Here is a 22,366-nt window from a genome sequence, read left to right as displayed (position 1 = left end):
AAGAGATAAATGAAGGTAAAAAGACTATTGTGTTGTAGTTTTGTTTAACTTTTTTGTTTCATTTATGCCCCCCTCAAAAAAAATTTTTTTTTTTGTGGCTCCACCACTGCAGACACGATGGTAAAACAATGGAGTGATAACAACTGTTCTTTTATTTTTTAACTTTTACAATTTCCTTATTATGCAACCTGTAGTGTCTGTCTTTTTCTTACTAAAATTTTATCCTTTTCAAGTTATTGCTTGATAAGGTTTTCAATGTTGTGATTTCTTTTTAATAATATGCTTTGTTTTTATTATTTCTTTTATTGGATACCAATACTTATTAAAGACACAGCATGATCATGAACTGGGCACAACAACATGATCATCATAAACGAGTCATGCAAGATTATTAAATGACCCGACACGACCGTGGCATTAATGGGTGTAGATAATAAACCACGGCTATAGAATAAATGGAATGGATCAACATGACACGCTCATTTTAAATCTATACAATCTATTTAGTAAAATTACCCTACCATAACAAGGTCCTACTTCAATAATTCTATTATTTTTGGGTTTGACCCGTTTAGAGTCATGTTTCTGTACCAAGTTAGCTGAATCAGGTCCATTCTTGAAACTTTAAAAACAATATATAACCTTGAGATGTATTATGTATATGGTAGGTTTTGTTGGTACTTTGTTGCAGCCATTGGTTGTGACTGGTGAACTTAATCATTTTCTCTCTGAATATAACTCTTTCCCAACATTGTTAACCCAATAATGGCGTCTTTGCTTTAATTATATTTACTTCTCACATAGGACATTGAAATCAATTGCTAAGGAATTCTAAGGCTCAAATTCTCAATGATAATAAACACATTTGGACTATATGTTCATTGGCAAAGCTATGAAGCTTACTGGCTAAGCGACTCCGGCTTCCTAGTCCAATTAATATGTACTTAACTTAGCAAAACATCACTTTCTGCAGAATATCTCACGTGAGGTTTTAGTGACTCACGTGTGGATTTTTTTTTTCAATTTATAATAAATAATGGGTGAAAAAAGTGGTAGTTACAATAAGGTGAAAATCTAAGGGTGGTGGAGTTGTGTACATCTAACCAATTATCCACATTATTCATGACAAGGTTATTTTGAAAAAAAGAAAAAAAGAAAAAAAGAGGGTCCCTAATCTAGCCTAATACGCATATGTACGTTTTGTTTGTGTTTCTTTGTTCCATGAGGCTCTTAAGAACGAATAGGCTAACAAAATCCAAAGTTTATCTCATGTTAAATCTACTTGGACAACTATATATAACCGGAAGCAAGTAAATTCATTATTTTATAAATCTTTAAAATTGTTCACAGTACTTAGGAATTCTAAATTCCTGCATCTGCATATATCAACAAGAACATGTTTGGTAACCTAAAATATCTATGTTGTAAGACATACCCTGTTATGGGATGGAGTGAAAAATACAAAATAAAAATAGAATGCCGGTTTTAAAAGAGATCATGGACAATCTGTCTGTAAAGTTCAACTTTTGATTTCTTTTATGACTGTGTATTGTATTTTTCACTAGGCATGTCATGTGCAGCTCCACTAGAGAAATACCCTTTTGTTGCAAAACATGGGTGGGACAAAATGCTTCAAAGAATTTCCTTCTGCTCTATCTAGTTCTATCCAAAGTTGCACTGTCTTCACCTTGTTATTATCTGAAACATACGGCGCATATCAGATCATCATTGGACCTGACAATGAATGATTTACTTGATAAGATGAGACGGGTCAGAATTTAATTAGTCAAATGTCATTCATTCGAATATAATCCATTGATAAATTGACTCTTTAACACCACCAAGTAGGAAGTATGAGTTCTGGGTGGCTCTCTTCGAGAGTGTTAAATGTAAAAATTTGCGTCTATCAACTTAGGGCTTAATTTTGTACTTGGGCTCCACGTATCTCACCGTTCTATGGGGTTAGAGTGACGTACTTCTTATTAAGGGATAAGACTTGACAATAGGATCTTTAATAAACATTTATATTAGCATTTGAGAAATCATTTTAATTACGCTCAAAGAGAATATGTTAACGCTGGTCGCCTCTTTTGAACTTAAAAGACAAAAAAAACAGAGAGAATACCTATTTCCCCTTAGTGTAAAAGATCAAAATCCATTCATCTTAACCCTATATTACAATCAAAAGCTAAACCACTTTTCCAAGCAGAAAAACATGAAACATCATAAAACTTTCCAAGACTTTAATATTCACACATACTAAGGAAGATTAATAAGTTTGCACTGCATGAACAATAAAGGCTTGCGCAGTTCTATAATAAATTAATGCAAACATCAAAAACACAGTGCAGCTAATTCTGTGTACATTCAATAACGAGGACAGAACCAGAATGCTTGTTCGCTTGTGCTGGTTGGACATCGTAATCAAGTTTGTCTTTTGCAGAAAAATATTATTGTCCCACAGATACCGAGACCAAGTCCAAAAGGAGTACTTACAGCTAACTAAAAACAAATATCTAGCTGGAAAAAAAAAATGCCCACTATGAACTAGCCAATTGTACTATAATAAGCACAAAAAAAAAAAAAAAAGAAGAAGATTAGGTGGAGCAAACGCCTTATTTTAGTATAAAAAGCCACCGCTTGAAAAACACTCACTTCCAAGAGACTTTTCTCTTTCTGCCACCGACATATCCCTAAAATGGGCACAACACTTGAGAGGGGCATATTTGTAACTCCATAGGGGATATGGGTGACCGTTATGTTTGGTTGACACAGACGTGGGGGACATTATGGTCATTTCATAAGGTAGCTGGGCTCGTGATTTCATGAGCTTAATCAGGACCCTCACGTGCCTTTGGCGCGTGATCCTGGGCTCTAGCATAATTAAAGTGGTCGATATCGAGGCTCTCGCAAATTGCAGTCTTTGAATCAGATTTAGAGCCTTAGTTGAGTTTGACTTAAAAATAGCGAGAAAGTCAGAGAGATCTACGGTCTAGAAAACCCAACTAGGATTTAAAATAATAGTCTATATAATATACGATCATGATTACCTTTCAAGCACTCATTTATTTCATGCATTTAAATTTATAAAAAATTTAAAATTTAAATGTTAAAATTAAGAATCACTATAGTGTCTGGACTTGCTTGAGTAACTTCGTTTGCTTTGAAGCTCTGATCTTTGCATATTTCTGCAAATAGGTTTTCTTTCTTTCTCGTGTTTGATTAGCTTTTCATCATAAATTTTCCCACTTAATCATTTCTCACCTTTATGCCACTTTCAAAAGAAAAAATCATTTCTAGCATAAGTAAAAGCGTTTTTAGGCTGGCCCAGATCTTTATATGCTCTACTGCTTTTCTTGATCTCTCTCTATTCTCTTTGTACGGAGTAAAATGAATACCATATATTATTCTCTTACATTAACTCCGTGGTGGAACCTGTTTTTTGTCCATTCATATAGTGGATGATTTTGTGCTTGATTGTTTGATTCTTTTTTGTCTTTTTGGCCTTTTCTATTGTTGTGCCACCCTTTAGCCAAATCTATGTCTCTGAGATTTAGCACAAGTGAAATTTGAGGCTTGTTTTTGAGTTTCATCATCAAATGAAGATGGGAAATTTGCGGGCTTCTTTCTTCTTCTTCTTGACTTCCACAACCATCCTTGCTTTGTACACTCCAATCTCAACTGCCCAATTGACACAAGGTGAAACCAGAATTCTCTTCCAACTCCAGAAGCTTCTAGAATACCCTCAAGCCCTTAATGGATGGACAAACTGGACCAACTTTTGTTTTCTCCCTCACTCTTCTTCCCTCAAGATTACTTGCCAAAACAATCACATCATAGAATTATCCATTGTGGGAAACAAAACTTCACCTTCTCACACTCCAAAACCAGCTTCAGGCAAATTTTCTCCTAATTCTCAGCAAGCTCTGTCCAAAACCTTCTCCTCTGACTCTTTCTTCACAGTTTTGACAAAGCTTTCAAACTTGAGAGTTGTGTCACTTGTGTCACTAGGCTTGTGGGGCCCTCTACCAGCAAAGATCAACAGGCTGAAATCTCTTGAAGTTCTAAACATCAGCTCAAACTTCCTCTATGGAGAAATTCCCTCCTCAGTTTCTTCAATGAAGACACTAAAAAGCCTTATCTTGGCTGATAACTTGTTCAATGGGAGTGTCCCAGATCTTAAAAGCTTGACGTTTCTTCAAGAGCTCAACTTGGGATACAACCGCCTCGGACCCGAATTCCCTTCCATGGGAAACAGCCTTGTGAGTGTCATATTGAGGAACAACTCTCTGAGATCTGAGATCCCTTTAAAGATCACAACTTTTGACCAGCTTCAGCTGCTTGATATCTCTGCCAACCACTTTGGGGGGCCCATTCCGTCTTCCTTGTTCTCAATGCCTTCAATTCAGTTCCTCAATTTGGCTGGAAACCAATTGAGTGGAGGCCTTTCCGTGAACATTACTTGCAATGCTGAGCTCAAGTTTGTGGATGTTTCAAACAATCTCTTGATTGGAAAACTGCCATCCTGCATCGGGTCAAGGTCGGGTAATCGGACGGTTCTCTATTCATGGAACTGTTTGTCAACTTCATACATAAGATATCAACACCCCTATTCGTTTTGTCACAAAGAAGCACTTGCTGTTAAGCCACCAAGCAGAAGCAAAAAGGAGGAATCGAGCACCAAATTAGGCTTAATACTTGGTATTATAGGAGCTATTGTGGGGATTATTGTAGTTGTGGGATTGCTGGTTTTGATAATCATCCGAAGAACAAATATAAGAACTGAAAAGAACATTTATGACAGATCTGCTGCTGATAAAATGTCCCTGCGTAGCTCCCCAAGACCGAACATCGAAACAAGTAAGGCTCTCCTTTTTACTGGCTAAATAATTGGTTTGTTAAATGGATTGGATGTCCTTAGTTTTTCTTGTGAGACTGATACTAAATGGATTGTCCACAGGGCGTGTGCCTCAGACAATGAGGTTAACATCAATTGGGTTAGCACCGTACCGCATTTTCACGTTGGAGGAAATTGAGGATGCAACGAATAATTTCGACCCTTCGAACTCGATGGGGGAAGGGTCTCAGGAAAAGGTAGCTGTGGCATTTGATTGTGAGTTTTTTGTTCAAAAACTTTATAGTGGAATCTAAGCATTAAACGTTGATATTCTACAGGTCTACAAAGGTTGGCTTATAGATGGTTCTGTTGTTCTAGTGAAATGCTTAAAACTAAAGCAGAAGCAAATTTCGCAAAGCTTGATGCAAAACATTGAAGAAACATTGTCGAAGCTAAGGCACAGGCATTTGGTCAGCGTTCTTGGACACTGCATTGTCACCCTTCAGGACCATCCCAATACAGCAACAACTGTCTTTGTTGTTCTTGAACACATCTCAAACGGCTCACTGGCCGAATATGTCACAGGTAAGGCTAGGGAACTCGGAGAAAATACGTTTTGAGTCCAAGTTTGAATGCTGAAAGAATTTTGGTGATGACTTCTTTGGCAGATTGGAGAAAAAAGGAGTTGCTGAAATGGCCGCAGAGAATGGCAATTACCATAGGCGTTGCGAGGGGAGTCCAGTTCTTGCATACAGGAATCGCGCCGGGTGTCTTCGGGAACAATATGAAGATAAACAACATATTGTTGGATAATAGTCTCTCCGCAAAGATTAGTAGCTATAAAATTCCGTTACCATCTAAGGTTAGCAGTGAAATGAAATGTATATAAGAGGTGCTAAGAGTTTATAGTTTCATTGTTGTTATTAAAACTTGATGCATTTTCAACTCTGCAGGTGGGCGTGGAGAATCCTCTACATGGACAAGACGGGTATTATTATCTCTCTTCTGTATTTTATGATCAGTCTCTTCTGCTTCTAGTGTTATTGCTGCGTCAAAATTCTCTTACAAAATCTTAAAATGCAGAGGGGAAAAGGAAGATATCTACCAATTGGGTATCATCCTACTAGAAGTCATTACCGGGAAACTAGTTAAATCCTCTACTGAATTGAACGAGATGAAGCTCGAGGTATCCATCCACTTTTATTCATTGTTATACCAAGTTCATTCTGACATGATTTCCTCTCGTTATAACAATAACATCAACATCGGCGTCTCTATTTTCGTTTCTTTTCCGCAGCTTGAAAAAGGCTTAGCAGTATCGAATTTAAAGAATGTCGTGGAATCTACCATTCATGGCTCGTACGCATACCAGTCGTTGAAGACGGCAGCTGAAATCACGGTCACTTGCCTAAGCGAAGACCAAACCAGGCGTCCCTCGATAGAAGATGTACTCTGGAATCTACAGTACGCAATGCAAGTGCAAGAAGGATGGAACAGCAGTGGAAACCTCAGCACACAGATGTAGAAACTCTTGGTTGAATTCCCTTTGATTTTGCTATGGATGACATGTTTATTCCTTCCTTTACTCAGTGTCCAAATAAATAAATGTAAATACAACTAGCGTTTACCATCTACTTTTTAGCATGTGGTTAAGCTTCTACAGAAGTTTTTACTTTCATTATCTGCTCCCTAGTGTTTCTGCAAGCAATTTTCTTATCAGATTGTTTCAAAGATTCACACTTGTGCGTAACAAGAAAACATAAGCAATTTTCTTATCAGATTGTTTCAAAGATTCACACTTGAGCGTAACAAAAAAACATAAGCAATTTTCTTATCAGATTGTTTCAAAGATTCACACTTGTGCGTAACAAGAAAACATAAGAAAAATACCGTAACATAATCAGTAACATAATCAAAATCATAGTTTAATTTAAACACACAAAACAAACCGACCCATAGTTTCTCCCTCTTTGCATGATTTCTAGGTAGTCCATTGTCATTAATCCTAAACCAAGAAATTTTGAGAAAAGAAAAAACTTTTTCTTCTATTTAAAGCTAATTGGAAGAAAAATACATGACGGGAGAGCCAAACACGCCGTGAAAGGAAAGCAAAACAAACATTCCACATAATCAGACATCAGAGTCGATGTGTTCGCAGCAAAATGGTTTTCAAAAGTCTCGAATGTTATTAAAACAAGCCACTTCAACTAATCTTTAGAGTTTCATAGCATCTGAGCAAGGATAAATTAATCAGCAGTCCAACTCTGCTCGACGATCTCACGGACTCTCCTATTGTATTCACGCTTGTTCTCACTAAACATCCGCGCCGCTTCTGAATTTGCAGGAGAGTTCGGGTTTGGGTCACAGAGCAATGACTACAGAGAAAAAGAGACAGCTTAGGTAAGATAGTTCAAAGGTGAAAATAATCACGCTTCCTTGCGGAAGAATACAATCTATATGATTGTAGATGCCAACAAGGTGATTTTATTTAAAGAAGCCACCAAGTCTTCTGTTTATTTTAAGTATCACAGTAGTGAAGAAGATGATACAGCACAGGGCCTTACAGAGCCGAAGGTAAGGTCTCACAGGGTCTCACTTTAACGTACACATGGTAGCTATACAACCATAGCCAGGACATGCTTTACGAGTAAAATATTTTCACAACCTAAGCTTCCATTCCATACGGGGTCGGAACAGAAGTATTTACCAGTGGATTGTCCCATCAGGGAGCAAGATAAACTTAAAAACACAGATAGTTTCATCACATTCACATTATGCTCCTCGATCTCGGTCACTAAAAAACAAAATAAGAATGAAACAATACGTAATTATACCTGAATAGAGGTAAGTATAGCTGCTACATCATAAATGGGACTCCACTGATTTTGTAAAATATCCAAACAGATGCTTCCATCTGCATAAACTGAAAAGGAGCAAGGAAAATTAGAAATGCCAAAAGGGAAGCGACTGACTTGGTAACAAAGAATAAATCTTCAACGAGTTATCATTGAAGAATTAACACAAATGGAGGAGTGTGCTCCAATTTTTCCTTCTCCCATCTCACTTTTCGCACAATAAAACCTAGTTTGGGCTTAGTTTAAAAGATAAACAAACGCTGAAGATGGTAATGACTTGCTATAATGTTTCTGAATTTGTTTAGTTGTGTTCACCCCTGGATGTATGCATGCATGTTCAAGAAGAAAACATTAACCCATATGTAGGTTTACTTTCCGACTTACTATTAGGATGGAACATTCGAGAAACGAAGCGCACTGTTGGCGGCTTATTCGGATAATCCTCTGTAAACTGTAGTGTCAATTTAAACGTACCTAGAGGATGCAAAGACAAAAAGTTGTTAAGTAAATAAAGAAACAGGTAGCTAAAGAATTAAGCATGAAAGAGAAAGAGAACGAAAAGTTCTCAAATCACAGCTGGCACAAGACTTGAGCTTACCTCCATCCCATGGAGTATCATCAGGTCTGCAATAAAACCAATAGTTACATAAGTAACAGAATATGCTTTCATCTAAATCATCAAAATTGGACAAAATAAAATGCACAAACGATTATTTGTTTCCAAACCTACCCAAATATGACGGCGTTCCATAGCATAATATTATTGTCTTGAGGGGCACCACTTATACCCGCTGGAGGATCTTGTTGCAACCTCTTGAAATCCCTCATCAGTCTCTTTCTTGAAGGAGTCGACATCCTCACCACTTATACGATCAATAAAAAGCCAGTCAAAAACTTATTTCTCCACTATGAGTTCCCACAAAGTGCAAACACAAATATACACACAAAAAAGCATTCATGCAAACATACATTTGAAGACAGAAAATCAAATGAAATTTAATTAATTCAAAATTTGCAATATACAGGGCAAAAGTTTCAAAAAAGTAACATCCAAATAAATTATAGTTGAACTATAGCTCATAATACCCTAAACTTGGCAAAGAGCCAACATCTGCAACTCAAACTGCACCGAAGACGATTTTTTCTGTTCATCAGAAAGTTGGTTATACATATATCATTGAAAAGAGAAAAGAGACCAATTACAAAACCTTGAATTGAGAACTTTTTTTAGACGCACCTGAGATCGACCATATAACATCCTTTATAGCTATTAAAAGAAAGGTACTTTGACTCTTTGAGGATTGGAATCTAATCGAATCAGATCGCAAAAGAAAAATCCTATCTTATTGAACTCAAAATCATAGTCAACACGTTCCAATAGCACAAGAAAAAGAGGCAGAACTTTATCACTTAGATTCAACATTACCTAAGCAAAACCCTAGATCCGCATCAACAATCTAAAAAAGCATCACCTAATCGCCACAATCCACCACAAAAAGTTAGGGTTTCATCTCAATTACACGATCGACATACAAGGTCTCATTCACAATCAAATTGCCAGACAAAAAATTCACAAAATTAGACAACAATCAGACCAAACGAAGCACCAGATTAGAGAAACAGAATCGCGGCACAAAGGCCTAACCTGAAATCTAACGCGGCGAGAAAAGGTTCAACTCTTGGAAAGGCAGCTTCAGAATCGCAACAACCGGAGAGAAACTTTTCCCAGCTCGCGATTTTCAGAAGATGAAAAAGACTGTCAGAGAGAGATTACCACGGTGAGGAAAGCAAAACCGATCGGCGAGGAAAAGAAAATAAGAGAGAATTTTTATTTAGGTTGGAGAATGAAAGAAAATCGAACTATTATATAGAGGAAAGATTTTATTGGCAGACTTGAGTCGGCGCTTAAATTTATAATTATAAAAAATCAAATTTTAATCTACCACCGCTAATATGTGCGAGGACCCCACAAATGTTTTATCTTTTTTAAATAAAAAAAATCTTAAGGAATGATAAACTTGTGTCATGTAATAAAAAAGTTAATTTTAAATTTTTAAAAGAAAATACTTAAAATTTAAATTGTGATTTGAGTTGTAAACAGAACAACTTTTAAATTTTATAATACGAGAAATTCGATAGTTTTTTTAATTGAAAAAAAAGATAAATAAATAAAAAAAATCACTATTTTTAAAGAATTTACTTTCCTTAAAAAAAAAAAGAATTTGCTAAGATGATTCTCTACAGATACTAAATAATAGAAGGAGTCGTTTTGAAGTCATTTTATAAATTATAACTTTTAAAAATTTTACTAATATAACTTTTCTAATTGTAAAAAATATTATGTAGAATCAGTCGTTTCAATGTTATTTTATAAATTGATGAGTTTTTTAACGTGCTACGTATTATTTAGTTAAAGACACTTAAAAAATTTATTATTTATTAAATAATAAAAATTTTATGTATATAGTTATTTAAGAATTTTTAATTCACTTTAAAAAAAATACGTATAAAGAAGCAAAACAAATAAATCATTATTTAATTCACTTTAAATAATGACATAATTAAAGACAATTATTTTAATCACTAACAAAAACAAATAAATAAAAACATATGTAAAACAAATTACTTTCATACTATTAAAGTAAGGAAAAAAATATATTTTAAAAAACATGTGGACACAATTAATCTGTACGAAATTATTTCATAGTTGTAAGTGAGAAAAAAAATTCAAAAACCATATAAAATATTAAACTGCAAAAAAATCCACAAAATAAAAAAAAAGCAAAACAATTAAAAGATTAAAAAAATTTAGATGAAAAAATTAAAGAAGAAAAACAAAAACAAAAAAAAAAAGAAAAAGGGGAGAGAATAAGAGGCTGGCATGTGGCTACTAATATATCTTTTCTATAAAGTCGTTTTTCAAAAGAAAAAAAAAAAACAGAGGCAAAAATATACAATTAGTCTATTACTATATCAATAAAGCATTTTAAACGGCTAATACTAAATAATTTTTTCACGGTTAAATTGGTACAATATTTTAATTATTTTTAAATTTTATCGCAGTATTGTTTTAAATAATGTTATAAATTACTTTTGTTTTATGTGAAAAAGGAAAAGTAAAGATTGAAATGTCTACGGGTGCGTTTGAAATTCGTTTCAAAATGATTTTGTTTTCTATATGAAAATGAAAATGAAAACATTTTCATTTCTATTTTAGAATTATTTCTGAAAATGCATTTGGTAGTTTTATTCTGAAATTATTTTCAGTTAAAAAAAACTAAAACTGCGTTTGTTGGTTTAATTTTTAAAAACATGTAATAATATTTTAAATAATAATATCCGGGAGAACAAAAATTAATGCCACCTAAAGAAAAGTCACCACCCTCCGATTCGCCTCGGCTGACCACCTCTTATCATTATTCCTCCGTGTTCAAATCCTCGCATAGAACACCCCAAAAACCACAATCCACCCTGCGGCAACAACACTCTTCAACAGCACAATCCACCCGTGTTCTCATCAATGTAATCCTCCAAAATCTTGTTCAATTCCATGGCCACATTATGAAATATATAGCAAATACACTCTGGAATAAATCGGAGATTAACAGACTCACCCCAAATCAGGAGATAAAGCGAGACGTAGAGCAGCTCATGGTGCTGGTCCAACGACGCCTTGTGGCGATCGGAGATCCAAATGTTGGACTTCTTCCCCAAATAGTAGCACCAATCAGTGTAGTTCTTCAACAGCTTCTTGCGGAAGCGGCAGAGGACGCCGGCGTCGAGTGTATCGATGTTGTCCGGCGGCGGCGTGAGGCACATCTGGGCGTTGGCGAGGTGGAGGATGAGGTGCTCCCTCTAGTTTCAAACGCCATCGTTTTGGAAGCCGAAGAATAGGGCAAGCCAATCGAGGAGGTCCATGTGAGGGAGCCATTGCGCGAACGGCGGCCGACTGAGGTTCCCGACGGCTCTCAGCGCCGCCGCTGCGGCTCGAACCTCTGGGTACCGTAACGACAGGTGGTCCGCGAGCAGGTTGTGCACCGGGATTATGTTGTACGGCTCCGGGTCTCCTGCTGCCACTGCCGGGCCCGGACGCTACGGTGGGGATGGTCGCTGGCGGAGGCTCATGAGAGGGTTGAATCGAAAAATGCAAATGGGAAAAGGAGGAAATAAAAACGAAAACGGAGAAAACGATCTTAAGTCGTTTCTAAATTTTGGGAAAAGGACAAAAACATTTTTATTTTTAATTTTAATAAACTGTTGCACCAAACACGTTTTTTCTAAATGGCTTTTATTTTCTAAAAGGCTTTTATTTTAATGTTTAGAAATAGAAATTAGAATCTATCCAGAACCTTCTGAAAAATAGTAATGATTGCATTCTATTGGAACGAATTTTACGTGTCACTAATTTATGGATTGGTTATATATATATATATATATATATATATATATATATGGTCTGATGTGGATGTGCTATCTCCAATTTTTGAAGGGAAATAACATTTGTGTTTTTCTGGGAATAGGTAATTTTTTAAATGTTGTCTCAAAAAAATACCTTATGTTACTTACGAGTTCAGCTTATTCTTAATAATAACAATAATTTTCAAAGGAACGGACTCGTGAATGATTTTGTCGATTAGGAAGGTTTTGAGCATTATGTTGAATTCTTTCCATTGAGACTATTATCAGATTGGAAGGGAATATTTGGTATTCAACATGATGAATTTGTCCACTTCACAAAGAAAAAGCAATGGAAGATATTTGAGAATATGTTTCTAATATTGATTCCTTTCAAACTCATATGCTTTTTTCTTCCTTTCCGGTGAATCTAAGCGGTAGAAAGCAGAATTAATGCTTTTAGAATAAATTTGAAAAGAAAAAAAAAAAAAAAAAAGGGAGCATAGTCCCCCCCCACAAAATATTCCCGTATAATGATTGAACAAAAGCATATAACTTAACAAGTTTTTTATTTTATTTTATTTTATTTTTTTATATATATACTGTCATGCTAATTTCTTCGGAAGATTGTTTACTTACCCTTGATTTTAGTTCAACGATAGGGAAAAAAAAGTCCCCGAGAGTCCATCGGAAACAATAGATTATTTTTTAGTTTGGCTATTGTAACGTGTAAATTCTACAAGGAGAGAACTTTTGTTGGTGTTTTATCTTGAAAACAACGGTGTATCAAGATTACTGAACAATTATTATTATTATTATGGCTTGAATTTTGGTGTCCTTTTTATCTAAGTGGGGCAACATTCAGTGTAGACGCCACAACTACAGACAAGGCATCTGAGTTAGTCAATACTTTTTTGCTTCAAATGCTCTCTATTGATAAGATTTGGATTTCACAACATTACCAATATGGTGATATTCATCCCTTCATATCAAGTTCCCTCTTAATGTGTATGCAAATCTTAAGCCCAACATGTTCACATTATTTTTGGTATTTTTGTCACTCAAGTTAGGCAAAAGAAAACTATGCTTAAATCATCTCAAAGAAAAAGAAAACTACGTAGAAGATAACAATCCTACAAATCTCGTCGTTTTGCATAAAAAAAAAAAGAATAATTCAATATTTTGACAATATGAATTTACCATTCTTTATCTTATTTTTTTTCTCTAATAAAAAAAGAATAATTAATTTGCATTATTGAGTATCAATGTCATATTAATTTAGCATTAATTAGTAATAATGTCACAAGATAGGTGACCAAAATATAATTATATAATGAAAAATGTCTTTTGAAGTTCGACTCGGAAGACCAACCGTACTGAACAATTAGAGTTTGATTAGACATGTCGAACTAGACGATATGGTTGGAGCCATTGAACCAGTCAGTTTGCCCACATGGCCAATGGACTTTGATCGTGAACATGAATCAAGTCGATTGCTTAACAATCTACCCGATCAACTTTTCAAGAATTTAAAGTTAGTTTTCAAACATGCATCAATTGAAAATCAATCAAATGAACGCCAAGAATTAAGAAGAATGTAAGGCCCTATTCAGTTCACCGATTCGAGTTTTCAATTTGAGCTGAGATGTGACTTTATGTGAGAGTTTCTAACTGTAGTAAAAAAGTTAGATGTGACTTTTTATGAGAATTTTTAACTGTAATAAAATTGAAATTGAAAACTCAAATCGGTAAAATGAACTAGACCAGTCTATAACTTTTTAACGGAATCATGACATAGCAGTAAGAAACTATAAATCATAAAGATGATAAGTTGAAAAATTAAAAATTAAATGAAAAATTAAACCGTTAAAAATTTTAAGTATTTTAAGTATTCACGTAGCCATCTTCGTGAAAAATCTAGAACACTAATTTAAAAGTATTTATAAGTGAATCATACATTGTCTCGAGTGGGTGTCCTTGCATGTCGTACTCGATATACTTTATGGCGTAAATGGCACAATCTCCACTGTTTCAAGTAGCATGTTAGATTCTCTAGTTAAAGAAGATAATTAAAAAGCTAACAAAAAACATCCCAATACACTAGTATAGCATTTTGGGTAAAGTCACGCGGGCACCTATGCGGCCATGGAGCATGGAGGTGATTTTCGATGTGTTTGAAAAGTCCAGATTCCTGAAGTGCCAATGGAATATGGCCGGGACTAGAAGCATGAGTTTGTCCATGTCCTTGTCTGGCGTGCAAAGCTGTAATGGAACGCAACCATCTCTCAAACAACCAAATCAATCTTCAACATGAGCAAATGTGCGGCCAACAGGTTAAATTGCTAGTACAGCGGCTTCAATTCGCGCCCCTCCAAGGCTTCCCTTTTTCGGGAGATTTACCCCTCGTCCTGTTTGATAACGTCGGGATACGACATTATGTAATAGTGTTATAATTGTACTCTGATTACTTACCTTAATGACATTGTGCTAATCAATGTTAAATTAATACGAAATTGTACCGAGTAATGAAAATTGATTTAACTTTAATCTCATTTGAACACGTGATATTGCCTATTAATTTCATAACAAGCACCATAACCATCAACTCTGCAACATTGCTTAATTATATCAAAATTTGGAATTAACAAAAAAATTCAAAAATTAGTTGAACTTACAAATTCACAAACTTAAGCAAAACTAACGGACTCATTCCTAGTTTTCATTATCTACATTCTTCTTCTTTCCATATATCAAACCGTTGTCCTGAAAAAGGAAAGAAAATAAATTAACAACCAAATGGAGGTTAAATTAAGCAGCCTGTGGAAATAAATAGGATGGATACCTGAGGATCAGGAATAGGTTTACGCTTCTCGATATAACGATGAGGATCCGGTTCCAAAGCAGCAAGAGCAGCTCTTTCCTCTTGCTGGCGCTTGAGATCCTGAGACGGCTTGACCCATAGAAAATAGGCCAAAGTACCGGCAACAACCCACGAAGCAAAGTTACTTCCTCCTCTTAAACCTCCCATGGAATTCCCCACGAACGACCTGACATTTCCAAGTGTTCTCTTCCAACTGCTCGTCATTGAACTGAAGAGGCCAATTGATTCTAATTCTCTCCTCTCCCTTTCCTAAACCCTAATAAGACACTGTTGCAATCAAAGCCAAACACGACAACACCGCTTTTAGGATCAATAAAATGCCAATAAAAAACTTGTATTCAGGGATAAGTTCCATTAAAGTGCAAACAAAAATACACACACAAAAAGCATACAAGCACAAACACGCATTGAAAACATTGAATCCAATGAAACTAACTAATTACAATATACACAGCAAAAGTTTCAACAAAGAGAGATTCAAATGAATCAAAGTTGTTTAGAATTATCTATTAATTTTATTTTGGGTTTACCTTTATCATTTATCCTTTAAATTAGTTACGATTATTAATGATAGTTCTATAAGGATTCAAACAAACAAAGAGCTATAAACTATGTACTCCGTGCCATTTATGGCCTTCATTCAATCATTCAATAAAATTCATCGTTTATAACTCATAATACCCGAAAGTTCTAAACTTGGCAAAGAGCCAATATTATCAACTCTTGTGATCATAGAATACATATTCAGGGCATTTATGTAATTAAACCTCGTTACATTTTCTTTCATTCTTTTAACCTAACTCTTGTGATCGGTTTTGCTTTCGTCACCATTGTAATCCGTCTCCGACACAGACCCAGAGTCTTTCCAAAGCCGACTCGCCGCGTTCGATTCCAGGTAAGGCCTCCGACGGCCTTTTGTGCTATGATTTTCTTTCTCTAAACTCTTCTTAATCCGGTGCTTTGTTTGGTGTTATGATATTTTTATCTGGTAATTTGATTATGAGCGAGACCTTGTATGTATGTCGGTCGTGTAATTAAGATGAAATCTTGTACTTTTTATAAGAGATTTTGGCTTTTCGGTGATGCGTTTTTAGATTATTGATGCTAATCTAAGGTTTTTGCTTATGTTATGAAGATTAAATGCCTTTTTGTTGTGTTATACATATATCATTGAAAAGAGAAAAGAGACCAATTACAAAACCTTGAATTGAGAACTTTTTTTAGACGCACCTGAGATCGACCATATAGCATCCTTTATAGCTATTAAAAAAAAGGTACTTTGACTCTTTGAGGATTGAAATCTAATCGAATCAGATCGCAAAAGAAAAATCCTATCTTATTGAACTCAAAATCATAGTCAGCACGTTCCAATAGCACAAGAAAAAGAGGCAGAACTTTATCACTTAGATTCAACATCACCTAAGCAAAACCCTCGATCCGCATCAACAATCTAAAAAAGCATCACCTAATCGCCACAATCCACCGACAAAAAGTTAGGGTTTCATCTCAATTACACGATCGACATACAAGGACTCGTTCACAATCAAATTGCCAGACAAAAAATTCACAAAATTAGACAACAATCAGACCAAACGAAGCACCAGATTAGAGAAACAGAACCGAGGCACAAAGGCCTAACCTGAAATCTAACGCGGCGAGAAAAGGTTCAACTCTTGGAAAGGCAGCTTCAGAATCGCAACAACCGGAGAGAAACTTTTCCCAGCTCGCGATTTTCAGAAGATGAAAAAGACTGTCAGAGAGAGATTACCACGGTGAGGAAAGCAAAACCGATCGGCGAGGAAAAGAAAATAAGAGAGAATTTTTATTTAGGTTGGAGAATGAAAGAAAATCGAACTATTATATAGAGGAAAGATTTTATTGGCAGACTTGAGTCGGCGCTTAAATTTATAATTATAAAAAATCAAATTTTAATCTACCACCGCTAATATGTGCGAGGAACCCACAAATGTTTTATCTTTTTTTTTAAGAAAAAAATCTTAAGGAATGATTAAACTTGAGGGCATGTTTCTTTAGAGTGTAACTTGAGTGTAATTTTTGAGTTAAATTTGAGTTATAATTTGAGTTGAAGTTGTAATTTGAATAAATTTAAGTAAAGTTGAATAAAATTAGAACTTAAAAGAACATAAACTTGAATAAAATTAGAACTTGAGTTGTCTTTTTTTGAGTTTTTTAGACAAAAGAACATGCCCTGAGTTATGTAATAAAAAAGTTAGATTTTAAATTTTTGAAAGAAAATATTATAATGATAGAATTTAAATTGTGATTTGAGTTGTGAACAGAATAACTCTTAAATTTTATAATAGGAGAAATTTTATAGTTTTTCAAGGATAAATAAATAAAAGAAAAATCACTATTTTTAAAGAATTTACTTTCCTTAAAAAAAAAAGAATTTGCTAAGATGATTCTCTACAGAGAGACTAACAAATTATCTTTTATATTTTACAATATAACTTTTCTAATTGTAAAAAATAATATGTTTCAATGTCATTTTATAAATTAATGAGTTTTTTAACATGCTCCGTATATATTGTTCAGTTAAGGACACTTAAAGGGTTTATTATTTACTAAATAATGAGAAATTTATGTATACAATCATTTGAGGATTGAAATCCACTAAATAAAGTTGTAGTTTTACTCTTTTGAGGATTGAAATCCAATTGAACCAGAACGCAAAAGAAAAAACATGTTTCATTGAACTTGTAATTCTAGTCCGTATGTTCCTATAGCACACAACAAAAAGGCATTTAATCTTCATAACATAAGCAAAAACCTTAGATTAGCATCAATAATCTAAAAACGTATCACCGAAAAGCCAAAATATACCGACAAAAAGTACAGGATTTCATCTTAATTACACGACCGACATACATACAAGGTCTCGCTCATAATCAAATTACCAGATATAAAGATCATAAAATCAGAGAACAATCACACCAAACAAAGCACCGGATTAAGAGTTTAGAGAAAGAAAATCGCAGCACAAACAGCTGTCGAAGGCCTTACCTGGAATCGAATGCGGCGAGTCGGCTTTGGAAAGACTCTGGGTTTGTGTCGGAGACGGATTACAATGGTGACGAAAGCAAAACCGATCACAAGAGTTAGGTTAAAAGAATGAAAGAAAATGTAACGAGGCTTAATTACATAAATGCCCTGAATATGTATTCTATATGTTTTTTTTTTTTTTGGGAAAATGCAATAAGTAGCATATGTATTCAATGTTAGTAAATAAAAGCATAATTTAATTATGATTCTGGAAATAAATGCTCTTCTTTAAATTTACCCTTCAATTAGGATTTTCATTATTTTCTCTCAGATTACGAAACTCAACCCTCGCTCAGTTTAGTATTACTTTTTCTCCCAAAATCAACTTCTACTTGTAGCAGAAGTTGATTTTAGTGTTTGGTAAATCTCTTTAAAAGTGCTTTTTAAAATTTTTTTTAAGAATCTACAACCAAAATTAAAAGCAGCTTAAAGACAACTTTAGCTTATAGATTGTGTGAAAATCAGCATAGTACAATTAATGAAACTTTCATAATATCCATAATACCCCTAATAAAATTTAAAATTTACAATATTTTCAATCTAAAATTCAGACTCGTAATATAATATAATATAATATAGTTGTAATTTTTAATTATATTATAACTGAAATATTAATATTTTTTATGTAATATTATAATATGTTTTATAATATTGTAATTATATTAACCATTTTAATAATATTATTATATTCTATATCATAGAAATATAATATGTTATTAAATAGTAGTTTTATTTTATTATATTAAATATAATAATAAATATACATTATATTATAATTATATATATTATATTATAATATAATATAATATAGTTGTAATTTTTAATTATATTATAACTGAAATATTAATATTTTTTATGTAATATTATAATATGTTTTATAATATTGTAATTATATTAACCATTTTAATAATATTATTATATTCTATATCATAGAAATATAATATGTTATTAAATAGTAGTTTTATTTTATTATATTAAATATAATAATAAATATACATTATATTATAATTATATATATTATATTATAATATAATATAATATAGTTGTAATTTTTAATTATATTATAACTGAAATATTAATATTTTTTATGTAATATTATAATATGTTTTATAATATTGTAATTATATTAACCATTTTAATAATATTATTATATTCTATATCATAGAAATATAATATGTTATTAAATAGTAGTTTTATTTTATTATATTAAATATAATAATAAATATACATTATATTATAATTATATATATTATATTATAATATAATATAATATAGTTGTAATTTTTAATTATATTATAACTGAAATATTAATATTTTTTATGTAATATTATAATATGTTTTATAATATTGTAATTATATTAACCATTTTAATAATATTATTATATTCTATATCATAGAAATATAATATGTTATTAAATAGTAGTTTTATTTTATTATATTAAATATAATAATAAATATACATTATATTATAATTATATATATTATATTATAATATAATATAATATAATCATAATTTTTAATTATTCACAGTAATTTAATCTCATAATTTATTAAATGTTATTATATTGATTTTAAAATTAATAGAGTTACTATAATTATAATTTATAAAACACTCAACTACTACTTCTTTCAATACAACTAAAAATAATTTTTTTAAAATCTACAGTACTACCAAATTAAGCCTCTATCTTTCTTATATTCTTTCTCTCTCTTCCTCGCCAATCTCATAATCTCTCTCAATTCCCCCCCTCTCTCTCTCTCTCTCTTATTTTTCTATCCCCGGAGATTGTTGAATCTCTGATTCGCAGTTCGAGGACGACGGTGATGGAGATCACCATGATCTCTCGCGATGCGTAACATCGTTACCACCGGAGTTGTCGCAAGTTCGAGCAGTGACAGAGGCAGACATTGTTGTGATCTCCAACAGAGATCGCAAATCGAGGTTGTCATTTCACAGATCGACGCGTTGCGCCGCAAACCAAAGCTTCTTTGGTGTCAGATATGCTCTCTCCTCCCCTCGTGAAGTTTGTAGTTTCCTCTGCCTTCCGAAGCTTAGAGATTGCAAATGGAACCATACCGAAACTTCTCCAGCGTTAGATTTGCTCTCTCATCCCCTCGCAAAGTCTGGTCTCGTCTGTCATCCAAAGCTCGAAGATCACAAATGAAAAAGGACGTTGATCTGGTTCAGCCTTTCTGGTCGCCTTCATCGCCGAAATCGTCACCATCAGATCCTTTCCTACATCGCCTCTGCAGATCGCGCGAAGGAATTGTAAGAGGAGATCGACCGCGGTGACTTTAGGTGCGACAACTTCAGGTGCGACAACTTCAAGTGCGACAACTGCTGCGGGGGTTGCAACGGCAGTTTCCTTGGTTGGCAATGCTAGAGTAAACATTTGAGAAATTTGGGGGCTTTTTTTTTCAATTTGTTACCTATTGTGAGAAATTTTAGAATTTTTTGTGTAATATGAGAATAATGATGAAAATATGTTATTATTGTGTATTTTTGTAAATTTGAGCTTTTTTGGATATGATTTTGTGAAAAATATAACAAACATGATATTTACTGGTATTTTTTTTACTTAAAGATATTTACTGCTATTTACTAGTATTAATAATGATTAAATTTGTGATTTAAGATATGAGTTTGTGATTTATTTTACTAGTAAATAGAATATTTTATCAGTTGTTGGTATCGACAGCCGGATTTTTAGATTTCTAGAAGAATATGGTATTCACCAGTCGTCGGAACCAGTCACCGGATTTTCAAATAAATAGTAAATACAATATTTATTAATAAATATGATATTTATCAGTAAATACGGTGTTTACCAATCTCTAGAGCCGGTCACCTTATTTTCAAATTAATATAGTAAATATGGTATTTACCAATAAATATAGTATTGTAACACCTTGAAGAATTAAATAAGATTAATTAAGGTAATTGAGATTTATTAGTGTGCCTAATCTAGTTTAATTAATCAATTACTGGATATTAAATGTTTCTTACGTGTAAATTTAAATAATTTCAAGGTATTTAAATATTCTCCGTAATTACATTTGTACCCAGAAGTGTGTGTGGGCACATTTTCTGGACTGTCATTTTAAATACTTGGACACCTATTTTTCTTTTCTTTTTCCTTTTCTTTTCTTTTTCTTTCTTTTCCTTCCTTTCCTTTCCTTCCCGAGCACCCTTTCTCTCTCTCTTCACTCTTGTTCTCACTCTCTCCCGTTTTGATTCAAACAACCAAATCTCGAACCAAAGATAAATTTCAAGAAGTTTTCAACATTAAGAGATGGATTTGAGGTGAGAGTTCTGAAAAACCTCTCTTGATTCTTGGATTTTTGAATTTAGAAACCCTATTTTGGTTCGGACTGAATTTTGATGCATTTTGACTAAAATCATGGTAAAAATTAGGGATCTTGAGTTCTTTAGACTTGATTTAGTACTTAAAACCCGGATTCAGGTGTTTTCCCTTGAGATATTTCGATTTGAGACTTGGATTTGCAGGTTTTGTGCTGATTTTCTTCGGATCAGCCATGTTGGCCATCCAACACTGATCCCACCGGTCGATTGGATTGCACTACAACAGGTCGACCTGTGCGGTCGACCGAAGTGCACACCACCGGTCGACCGGTGGTGTTGCACTGCTCTGTCACCGGTCGACCGATGTACTCAGGGTTTGACCCTGTTTTGACCTCAGTTTTCGAGGAGAACTCAAATTAGCTTCATTTGGGGACCTAGAGTGAATGGATTAACTTCTTTAATCCATGTTTTGATATTGAATATAATGATGATTTGAAACATGAAATGGTTTGTGAAACCGGTAATTGAATTATGACACACTAATAGGAAATCAATGGTATAATTGAAATTGAAATTGCTTTAGGAATGTGAATTTGATCCTAAAGCGTGGTTTGTATCAGTGCTAGCTGAGAACTCGGATTGAGGGGCTTTGAGTAAGCGAAAGTCGGAATAGTGTAACGCTAGCCAGGTTTGGTACTTGTGAGGTAGGATTTCTTACCATTTCCTTTGTGAGCCTGTTTTCAAAAGAATTTTGGCCTTGCAAACATTTAAAGAAAGGGCATGTTTGTGAAAGAAAAATATTTTAACCCCCATGGCTTGTTATAGTTCTGGAGAGTATAATGAACTGTTTCATAAAGTTTAATGAATGATTTTTTAAGATAAGAGATCTTGCAAATCGGTAAACCGGCTGATGGCCTACATAGGATGTGGAGAGTGCATCCTTGGGGGCAGAACCTGAAACCTGGCCCGGGGTCATATGGCTTGTGCACGTGGTTGTGTAAGTAATTTATCGTAGTATAAATTACTTGATG

General features: G+C 33.7%; 3 protein-coding genes across 3 annotated transcripts; 1 reads left to right on the top strand and 2 right to left on the bottom strand.

The window, feature by feature from the left end:
- Nucleotides 1-3,145: 3,145 nt before the first annotated feature.
- On the top strand, nucleotides 3,146-6,538 carry LOC21403967 (probable LRR receptor-like serine/threonine-protein kinase At1g14390). The gene is made up of 7 exons (XM_010098052.2): nucleotides 3,146-4,860; nucleotides 4,961-5,094; nucleotides 5,176-5,422; nucleotides 5,506-5,699; nucleotides 5,791-5,825; nucleotides 5,921-6,023; nucleotides 6,135-6,538. The coding sequence occupies exons 1-7, from the start codon at nucleotides 3,600-3,602 to the stop codon at nucleotides 6,360-6,362; spliced, it is 2,202 nt and encodes a 733-aa protein (XP_010096354.2). The 5' UTR covers nucleotides 3,146-3,599; the 3' UTR covers nucleotides 6,363-6,538.
- Nucleotides 6,539-6,855: 317 nt separating this feature from the next.
- Nucleotides 6,856-9,545, bottom strand: LOC21403966 (ubiquitin-conjugating enzyme E2 2). The gene is made up of 6 exons (XM_010098051.2): nucleotides 9,338-9,545; nucleotides 8,423-8,555; nucleotides 8,291-8,316; nucleotides 8,077-8,166; nucleotides 7,672-7,760; nucleotides 6,856-7,212 (listed from the first exon to the last, which is right to left on the bottom strand). The coding sequence occupies exons 2-6, from the start codon at nucleotides 8,545-8,547 to the stop codon at nucleotides 7,084-7,086; spliced, it is 459 nt and encodes a 152-aa protein (XP_010096353.1). The 5' UTR covers nucleotides 8,548-8,555; nucleotides 9,338-9,545; the 3' UTR covers nucleotides 6,856-7,083.
- A 5,092-nt stretch (nucleotides 9,546-14,637) lies between these two features.
- LOC21411126 lies at nucleotides 14,638-16,834 on the bottom strand. Its single transcript, XM_024165600.1, has 3 exons — nucleotides 16,608-16,834; nucleotides 14,930-15,235; nucleotides 14,638-14,850 (listed from the first exon to the last, which is right to left on the bottom strand). The coding sequence occupies exons 2-3, from the start codon at nucleotides 15,170-15,172 to the stop codon at nucleotides 14,800-14,802; spliced, it is 294 nt and encodes a 97-aa protein (XP_024021368.1). The 5' UTR covers nucleotides 15,173-15,235; nucleotides 16,608-16,834; the 3' UTR covers nucleotides 14,638-14,799.
- Nucleotides 16,835-22,366: the final 5,532 nt, after the last annotated feature.

This window comes from Morus notabilis, unplaced genomic scaffold (genome assembly GCF_000414095.1).
Source record: "Morus notabilis unplaced genomic scaffold, ASM41409v2 Scaffold155, whole genome shotgun sequence".
Taxonomy (NCBI): Eukaryota; Viridiplantae; Streptophyta; class Magnoliopsida; order Rosales; family Moraceae; genus Morus; species Morus notabilis.
This window is presented reverse-complemented; position numbering and strand designations above follow the sequence as displayed.

Coding starts and splice junctions, on each gene's coding strand:
- LOC21403966 (XM_010098051.2), bottom strand. CDS start 8,547: ATGTCGACTCCTTCAAGAAAGAGACTGATGAGGGATTTCAAGAGGTTG. Junction 8,317..8,422: donor TGGAACGCCGTCATATTTGG/GTAGGTTTGGAA, acceptor GTTTTATTGCAG/ACCTGATGATACTCCATGGG. Junction 8,167..8,290: donor TGATACTCCATGGGATGGAG/GTAAGCTCAAGT, acceptor TGCATCCTCTAG/GTACGTTTAAATTGACACTA.
- LOC21403967 (XM_010098052.2), top strand. CDS start 3,600: ATGAAGATGGGAAATTTGCGGGCTTCTTTCTTCTTCTTCTTGACTTCC. Junction 4,861..4,960: donor AAGACCGAACATCGAAACAA/GTAAGGCTCTCC, acceptor GATTGTCCACAG/GGCGTGTGCCTCAGACAATG. Junction 6,024..6,134: donor TGAACGAGATGAAGCTCGAG/GTATCCATCCAC, acceptor TCTTTTCCGCAG/CTTGAAAAAGGCTTAGCAGT.
- LOC21411126 (XM_024165600.1), bottom strand. CDS start 15,172: ATGACGAGCAGTTGGAAGAGAACACTTGGAAATGTCAGGTCGTTCGTG. Junction 14,851..14,929: donor AACCTATTCCTGATCCTCAG/GTATCCATCCTA, acceptor TTCCTTTTTCAG/GACAACGGTTTGATATATGG.